Genomic DNA, 8,877 nt, shown 5'->3' on the forward strand with positions numbered 1-8,877 from the left:
ACTCATAAGGTGCCATCACTGTTTATCTGGTTCCACCAAAACCTGTTATCATAAACTTAAATACTGTCACTTGACCTATCTTACCAAAGAAATCATGCTAACTGACGCATAATTCTTTAACGTATTTCAAAAACCACAAAATATCAAATATTAATATTATTTACCACACATTGTAATCATACAATTTATTTTACTTTAAGCTTTTCTACTCTTTTGTTTCCTTCTTAAGATAGAATCACACAAAGAAATGTGAGATCAGCTCAAAGTACCTTTATAATTTATATGGTTTCATATTTGAATTGTCACTATTTAAAGACCTTGTTTTTTATATCCAGTAAAAGTATTTAACAAAACACAGACCTCTGGTAAAATGCCAGTAAAATCTCAAAACTACCAAGGCCATTGAATTGACTAGCCTAGATGCTGATTAAAAAAAAAAAAAATGACACACACTATATATACACAACTCACTCGTTAACTAATTCAAATTCATCTATCTAAAATTAATTAATTTTGACTTTTCCCTCCCATCTGAGATTGTTTGTCTGTCAGGTTGTTGGATTCAAACTCTCAGAGAGTTCAGAGCTGCTGTCAGGAGCTGTAAGATCAGAAACACAGTTTATGTGAAACTTTTCAGCATTTCATGTTGAAAACAATCTCAAAAGGTTGAAAAGATCATTTTAAGTAGAGTAAGATAAGTTTCACTTACAGGGTGGAGGCTGTTTGGCTAAAATGAGAAGAAAAGATAAAATGCTTCAGTCACAGTTGTTTATGACAGGATGCAACAGGACTCACCTGTTTCCCTCATTTATGCCTTTTTTTGTAAACCTGTGAACATGATTGTAAAGTATTGTAAAAGTCATTAAATCAGGTAATCTTTTCTCTCTCTCACCTTTCTTCTGTTTATAAACCATGAATCCAGTGGCAGCCATGAGGACGAGAGCGAGAGGAACCAGTGCAGAGATGATGGGGACGGTCGTGTTACTGGGCTTTTCTGGTGAATATAAACAATAACACATCACTACCTTGTAATTGGACGTCTGCACCAACCAGCCAAGGTGAAAATATAGTTACAATCTGTCAGTTTATGGAGCCATTTTGTCATGTTTGTGTGTATGAATTGGGCTAGGTGTCCTCATGTCCTCACTGTACCAGGTGTAAAGCTCTACATAGGAATTTTCTATCAGGTGTCAGGTGTTGCAAGTGTATCAAACAATGAACCTTATTCACACCGGTAATGGATTTTTGCATGTTGGGTGAAGATAATTGATACGGTGAGAAAAGAGCATGCAATGAAGAAGTGAAACTAGAAGTAATTTGTTTTCACTAGCCACACACTCTAGACCTCCAGTAGCAAGCATGTGGATTAGTTCATCTCATCTATGCAGCCCCTTAGTGGTTTTAAGTTTAGGCTTAGCCGCTACAAAGATGTCACAGTGAAGTTGACCTTTGACCATTTGGAAATACAATGAATAAGTGTTAAGTCACATCATAGTCAGCAGCAAACAAATCCATGACTTATGGCCAAAGACATGTTTTGTGAGATTCAAGTGATCTCCACCTTTTAGCACAACATTTAAAAATGCAGAGGACTCTTCTCTCAACTTCTCTCAAGGTGTTACAGTGATTTGTAGCTTTCAGCTCTGACTGTCCAGTGAAGCATGGAGCAAGTGACATCATTTAGTTTCTTCTAATGATGTAAAAGGTTAATTATTGTGAGTTTTAATTAAGATGATTTACTTACTAAACTGGAAAAAGCTAAAATAACCAACAAACCACAGACATGACGTCACATTCAGGAGCTGCTGATGTCTCTCTTACCCATGTTGGTCCTGATGTGAGCTTTGTCCAGTTTGGTGACGATGTCGTCCTTCACTCCAGAGAGCTGAAACACACAGTCGTACCTCCTCCAGTCTTCAGCTTTGACTGATGAGACGTCCAGGTCAACACTCATCTGGAAGGATCCATCATGGTTGGGGAGGATCTCTCCTTGGTCCACGTCCTCATGAAGCTCCTCTCCATCTTTGGTCCAGAACATCAGGGCTCTGTGAGGGTAGAAACCTGTAGCGTGGCAGCTGACTGGAGAGGAGGGAGTCTTCTGGAGGACAGACACTGAGGGGAGATCTGGAGAGGGAGAGAAGGGGGGGGGGGGGGGGGGGGGGGGGGGGGGGGAAGATGAGAGACAGACAGCGAACCAGGAAGAGAAACAAACAAAAAAAGAATGTGTTTGCTCAGTAACAGTGGAAAACCTCATGTCAATCAATGTGGCTGTTGTTGAGATGTTTAACTCTGAACCAGAGTGTAGAACTGATGGACATCATCATCCATGTGTTTACTGAAGTCAACTCAGTCCTACATCAGGTCATGTCATGTGACTCTACCTGTTCTCATCAGAAAGTCCTTCCCATAGTTAACATACGTCTTCAGCCACTGAGGACAAATCTGAGTTAAGAAGTTCTTATCATATTTCATTCTCCCTCTGTCAGCATCCCAACTCAGTTTGGTGACGACAGCCTGTGTTTTCGGAGCCGTCCATGTCAGTGTCCTCATGTCCAGTGACAGGAAGTCTTCTCCATCATAACCAAACTGATGAAAACCAGTAACCTCTCCTGTCACGTCGTCCCATTCACATCCACTTATCTTCTGTAAAATGTGGACACCTGAGACAGAGACAGACAAAACAAATCATAGACGTACAGATGGTATCTCCACTGGAAAGAGCTTAATAATGTATATTGTGTTATGCTAGAAATTTGTAAAGTTAAGTGAAGTATGCCTTTATTCATCCCACAACGGGGAAATTCGCAAAGTTACAGCAGCAGTACTGTACATACAAACAAAACACATTCACACATGCCGTGCACACTGTGGTGGACTGATAAAAAAAATATAAATATAGACATCTATAAATATAGGGCAACCAAGATATTAAAAGAGATATATATTGATTGTATTGTCATTGTCTACTTGATATAGTCTATTTTTTTTTTCTTATTTTCCCTGTAGATTTTTGTGGTCTTATTTTCAAAAGGCTACCTACTTGTCCTTGATCTTTTTTTCTAACTGTATGTTTCAGCTGCTAAGATATGTGAATATCCCTATTTCAGAAATGAATACATGTTTTCGCTCTCTCTCTCTCTCTCTTTTACCAGTGAAGCAGTAAACCAGAGGCTGCTGTACCTTCACTTTGGTTCATGCGCTCCTTCAAATTGGAAATCCTGTCTTTGTAGAGGTTTGGCAGAGTCTCGAGACACTCTGCGTTGTACCAGGCCATCTGCCAGGGGTCGGTGTCCAAGTAGCTTTTCATCCAGTCCCGTATTTCCACCAACCGTTTGTCGCTGTCACAGTAACCGACCTGACTGTTGTCAACCAGGGCAGCAGACACAACCGGTGGTGCGTTCGGGAGCCCACTGGACGCAGTGAGGACATACTTGAGGGAGTGTTTCACTGTGGGACAAACAGGACAAACAGGTTTTCATTACATATTTCATCATAATAAAGCTGGCCTAGACTATATAATTGAACGTGTCAATAGACTTGCATGGTGAGCAGCACTGTTCCCTCTAAGGTGTTTTACTGTGCAATTGCACACTGCTCCCCACCTCTTTGCTCAGAAGACAAAAAAAGTTGCACACTCAAATGTACCCGACTAGTTTACTGTTTATTTCAGAGGGGAAAGTGTGGAGTGGACAATGTTTCCTTCCCTCTCTTTCATTGTTTGGAGCCCATTGGCAAAACATAAGAGTTACAATTTTGCAAGCTCTCTCTCACACTCACACTCACACTCACACACACACACACACACACACACACACACACACACACACACACACACACACACACACACACACACACACACACACACACACACACACACACACACACACACACACACTGTGGTCTGTAGTGCAACTATGATTTAAGTTTTTGCTCGAGAATTATTATTACTGTTCATATCAAGAATGCTTCAGTGCCAAGAGTTGATGACACCAACTTGATGTTAGTTATTTTTTGACATAATTGTTCATATGGCAATAAATGCTAAATCTATTTTGCCAAAACAATATTGTATTTTGTTATCATTAACTGTAACTGACCTAGATATGGAGTAGCCTTTAATGTTGTCAAAATAATCTGTTATTAATCATTACAGTAATAGCCAATTGTATTGATATTTGGAGTTGGAGAGGTGAGGTCATAGCACCAGCATGTGGATGTACTGTGTACGCTTAAGCTGTCGCTCACAGTCGCTCAAGCAGGTCATCAGGGGAGTTGAATTTCTGCTCAGGAGTTTTGAAAATTAGAGGGAACATTGGTGAGCAGCATAGAGGCCATGGTGGTTAAATGCATTACTGATTGTTTCTTTTTTTATAACTGTACTTGCTAGTTGCAAGTCTCTCTAAAGCTTTTTGAATCTGTCAAAAATCTTGCGAGGAGCTGGTCGTGGCCAGTTAATAGTAAAATGTTCTTTTTAGTTCCAGATTAACGGCACTAACGGACAAAACGGTGCATTCAGAAACGTCTGTAACCGATGCCATCAGGATGTTCTGCAACATCAGTTTCTGGAGGTCTTGAGAAGCTCTCTGCTTTTCCCCATCATGAGACGCCTCTTGTGTGACACCTTGGTGATGAGAAGCCTGTTCATAGGCGTCAATGTGGACTAAACCAGCCTGACAGACTCCAGCTGCTTTCTTGGATTTCCTTCTTTACCTCTTTGCACCTCCTCCTTTTCTTCATGTGTTCAATACTTATTCCCTGTGTCGTTTCACTTTATTATACATTACTTAATTTATGGAAATAAATGTTTGGATTCCTTTGTATGTGTCTATTACTTTGGTTGTTGTCAACATCTGGTGAAAATTTCAAGTCAATAGCTCGATTAGAAATATATTTTCTGAGAAAAATGTTGACGCTGTATATACACACACATACGTACATACAGTATGTGTGTGAGTGTGTGTGTGTAAGATGTTGATGCTACAGTGATATTATATCATGAATGTAGAGCGTTTAAGTAGTGTGGATCAATGGTCATTTCTTCATCTCCAACAATGTATTGAAACAAAAGTTGTGTGTGGTGGGTATACCACAACTAAACATGTCCATGTGTCATCATGTCACCAGAGGACGTCCACTTCTCTGTCTTTCTGTGACTCTAGTGTCCAAGCTGCTGATGAAACTCTGAGCTCAGACAGTGGACACTTCCCTCTGACAACATCCCATCATCTGAAGCCTCCACTTGTCCATGTAGGCTACTGTTGAAAGTAAATACCCCTCACATATAGTGAATAGACTCTTTCTATTCAGTATGAGTCAGTTCAAACTTATTCATCAACTTGAAGTGAAAGTGAAGCAGGAGGAGAAAAGAAAAGTTCGATATTTCAAACGCGAACCAACCTGCTGCTGAAACGTGAGAGAAGAGAAGCAACAAAAACAACTTCTGCATCGTGTTTCGGTGAAGACGGTTGAAAACAACGAGGAGTCTGTTGGTGCTGCTGTTGCTGCTGCTGCTGTTGCTGTTGCTGTTCCTGACAGATGGTTTCTGCTCCAGCGAGCCCGGTCCGCTCCGCCTAGGTATTTCCTTGAAGGATCCTGCTACGTCATCACGTCCGGTCAGCTTCTGGCCCGATATGGAGAGCCACATGGGTCACAATTAAATTCCTCTCCAGGGCGACTGACACACACCACCTTACACGCGTCACCCGATAGATAGCCAATCAATCAATTATTATTATTATTCGGCGCCATCGGAACATCTTCATAGGGTCAACGAAGCACAAACCTGCAGAACCTCCTCCTGCAGTGGGACACGGAGTGAAGTGGGTCTCCTCTCTCTCCGCCTGTCAGTAGGCTACTTTGGAGCGACTCACAGCAGCTCCCGGTGCTCGTTGAGGACAGTAGGTTACGCTACGTGCTCTCACGTCACAGTCTCAGAAACACCAGAAAGTCGCTAGATTTGTCGCTAGTGGCTTTTGACAAAATAAGTCGCCAAGAAGAGGATTTGGAAAGTCGAGAGATTAAGAAAGTCGCCAGGTTGTCCTAATGTAACCATGTAGGCTTATACCTACTACTGAGCTCAAACACTTCAACCTGAGGACACAACGATGTTAGAAAAGCAGAATGAAGACGTTACTTTTGTTTCTTCTTCTCTGTCACAGTTCATCAGCAGGTAGGATCACATTTAAATATTTATTCAACTCTTCATTCTGCTCAGCTCTGGATTTTTACTCCTGTGTCACTGCTGCATAAATTGGTTTCACTTTTATCTCAACTGGATTTTCAGTTGAATCTGACTGAATATATCACATTTATGATGAGTGAAGGTTTATATTTATAATAAAAACTTTGTCTGTTCTACAGTGAAACACAGCCTGAAGTTTGTCTCCACTCTGTCTTCTGGACCAACAACCCTCCCTGAGTTTGTTGGTCTTGGATTAATTGATGACGTTGAGGCCGGATACTGTGACAGCAACACAAACACACTGCAACCAAAACAGAACTGGATGAAAATAGCATTGGATAATAACACTGTTCATCTGCTGTGGTACAACACAGAGTGTTTTGAGGTTCTGCCTCTTTTAAGATCCAGGATTCAACAGGTCAAGCAGAGTTTTAACCACAGTGGAGGTAGGTACAGTCTGGATTATGTTATATTTAATGTTGTTTTGCTGCTAAACAATGATAACCAACTGATTCAGTGTCAGTGACTCTTCAAAGTAAAACTACAAATGTGTTTCATCACTGACATTGTTGAGACCTCAGGAAAAGCTGTGTCACTGAGAAACTGAGGTTGAGCCTAACAATGTATAAACCACAAAATCTAATCCTCCGATTGTTTGTGGCTCCTACAGATATATTAATGATCTGTTTTTGAGCAGCAGAGGACTGTGATAAAAGGTCTAAAACTGATCATCTGACCAGATAAGAGGAGACATCTGTCCTTTAACTGTCTCTGTCTCAGGTGTCCACGTCTTACAGAGGATGGGTGGATGTGAATGGGACGATGAGACTGGAGAAGTTGTTGGTTTTCATCAGTATGGTTATGATGGAGAAGACTTCATATCAATGGACCTGAAGACTCTGACATGGATCGCTGCCAAACCTCAGGCTGACATCAAACTGAGTTGGGTTGCTGAGAAAGGGAGAATAAAATACAATGAGAACTTCTTAACTCAGATTTGTCCTGAGTGGTTGAAGATGTACTTGGACTATGGGAAGGACGTTCTGCTGAGAACAGGTAGAGTCACATGACCTGATGTAGTTTGACGATCACAACAATATTGATATCGACCAATCAGACTGAATAATGTCTCTCTCCCTCCCTCCCTCTCCAGTCCTTCCCTCAGTGTCTCTCCTCCAGAAGACTCCCTCCTCTCCAGTCAGCTGCCACGCTACAGGTTTCTACCCTCACAGAGCCCTGATGTTCTGGACCAAAGATGGAGAGGAGCTTCATGAGGACGTGGACCAAGGAGAGATCCTCCCCAACCATGATGGATCCTTCCAGATGAGTGTTGACCTGGACGTCTCATCAGTCAAAGCTGAAGACTGGAGGAGGTACGACTGTGTGTTTCATCTCTCTGGAGTGAAGGACGACATCGTCACCACACTGGACAAAGCTCACATCAGGACCAACATGGGTAAGAGTGACATGAGGATCCAATAAGATAATGACACTAGTTTCATTTATCTGTGCCAGTCTTAATATCTTATTTATTTATTTTTGTTCACCAGAGAAGCCCAGTAACTTGTCCGTCATCATCATCTCTGCAGTGGTTGTTCTCCTCACTCTGGTCTTCATCTTCTGTGGATTCATGATTTACAAGAAAGGTGAAAGAGATACTTGATCTAATGATTGTTACAGTTGATGCTTTTATCCATTAGTTGCATCAGTTCTCTGCTCTGCATCACTCCTTCAGTCATATTCAACTGTAACTGAAATAATGTTTCCTCTGTTCTTAGCCAAGCAGCAAACACCTGCAGCTCGTGAGTAAAACTTATTTAATTTCATTTTAAATTATCAAAGATTCTTAACTCCATGAATCAGTGTAAACACTTTTCTCTCATTTTTCATCTCCATGTTAACAAAAGTTAAACTTTTATCTCTTTGCTGCAGAAGGAGTTTCATTTAGTTCTCAACTTTCTGCTTAGAACAGGATGAGAACGTAAACTTATACCAACAGAACATTTTGATGATTACATGATGTTTCTCACGTGTCCACTTGCCCAATGTGTAAATTAATCACATATCTATATTATTTTAATAGACCATGTGATCAGCTCTATGAACACAATCAGCCTCAGAACATGAAGAAGATTCATTAGTCAGTTTGAGTTGTAGTTTATTATTTGAGCCAAACGCTCTCGGCTTCCTCAGTAAAACTTCCTGTGATTGTGTTTTATCTGCTGTGATTAAAAGTGGAGGAGGGACTGAGAGTGTGTTCACTCTGCTCTTCCAGCTCCTGTCAACAGCTCTGAGCTCCATGAGAGACTGAGTCCAGAGAGCTGATGAAGACCGGGACACTTCATGTGGAACAAGTCAACCTGACATGGACTCTTCACACTTCCTGTTGGCAGTCGGACGCCCACCTGGCAGCACATGAATGTTTAACCTTTGGGTGTGTAGCCTACTTGTAGACTGACAGTGTTCATACTCCTTTACACCGTTAGTCCCATTCACATACATTCATACAGCTCTTGAACCTACGTACCAACAACTGTTGGATGGCATTATACTGTATTACACATTTTCTCCTCTTACCACATTATAATAAGCCGTTTTTCATATGCAACTTTCTTACAACAAAAAAGAAAATAAATAATAAAAACAGCTTAATCTGAACCTGCCTCTAGTTTCAGAGACTTTTACCAGACCTTTCA

General features: G+C 41.1%; 2 protein-coding genes across 2 annotated transcripts in view; one reads left to right on the forward strand and one right to left on the reverse strand.

The window, feature by feature from the left end:
- Window positions 1–548: 548 nt before the first annotated feature.
- On the reverse strand, window positions 549–5,644 carry LOC310993865 (major histocompatibility complex class I-related gene protein-like; the record flags this gene model as incomplete). The annotated part of the gene is made up of 6 exons (XM_083982348.1): window positions 549–598; window positions 893–994; window positions 1,822–2,124; window positions 2,382–2,660; window positions 3,181–3,447; window positions 5,398–5,644. The coding sequence occupies 6 exons, from the start codon at window positions 5,642–5,644 to the stop codon at window positions 549–551; spliced, it is 1,248 nt and encodes a 415-aa protein (XP_083838474.1).
- A 426-nt stretch (window positions 5,645–6,070) lies between these two features.
- The window catches only part of LOC310993866 (major histocompatibility complex class I-related gene protein-like), a gene marked incomplete at its 3' end in the record, with an annotated part of 77,140 nt that continues 74,333 nt past the window's right edge, over window positions 6,071–8,877 (forward strand). Inside the window, exons 1-4 of the mRNA XM_083982349.1 lie at window positions 6,071–6,169; window positions 6,361–6,627; window positions 6,962–7,237; window positions 7,335–7,637. Of these exons, the coding sequence (XP_083838475.1) occupies window positions 6,121–6,169; window positions 6,361–6,627; window positions 6,962–7,237; window positions 7,335–7,637 (895 nt within the window). The 5' untranslated portion in view covers window positions 6,071–6,120. The remainder of the gene's footprint in view (window positions 6,170–6,360; window positions 6,628–6,961; window positions 7,238–7,334; window positions 7,638–8,877) is intronic.

The sequence above is a fragment of the Trachurus trachurus genome (assembly GCF_905171665.1).
Source record: "Trachurus trachurus genome assembly, chromosome: 11".
NCBI lineage: Eukaryota > Metazoa > Chordata > Actinopteri > Carangiformes > Carangidae > Trachurus > Trachurus trachurus.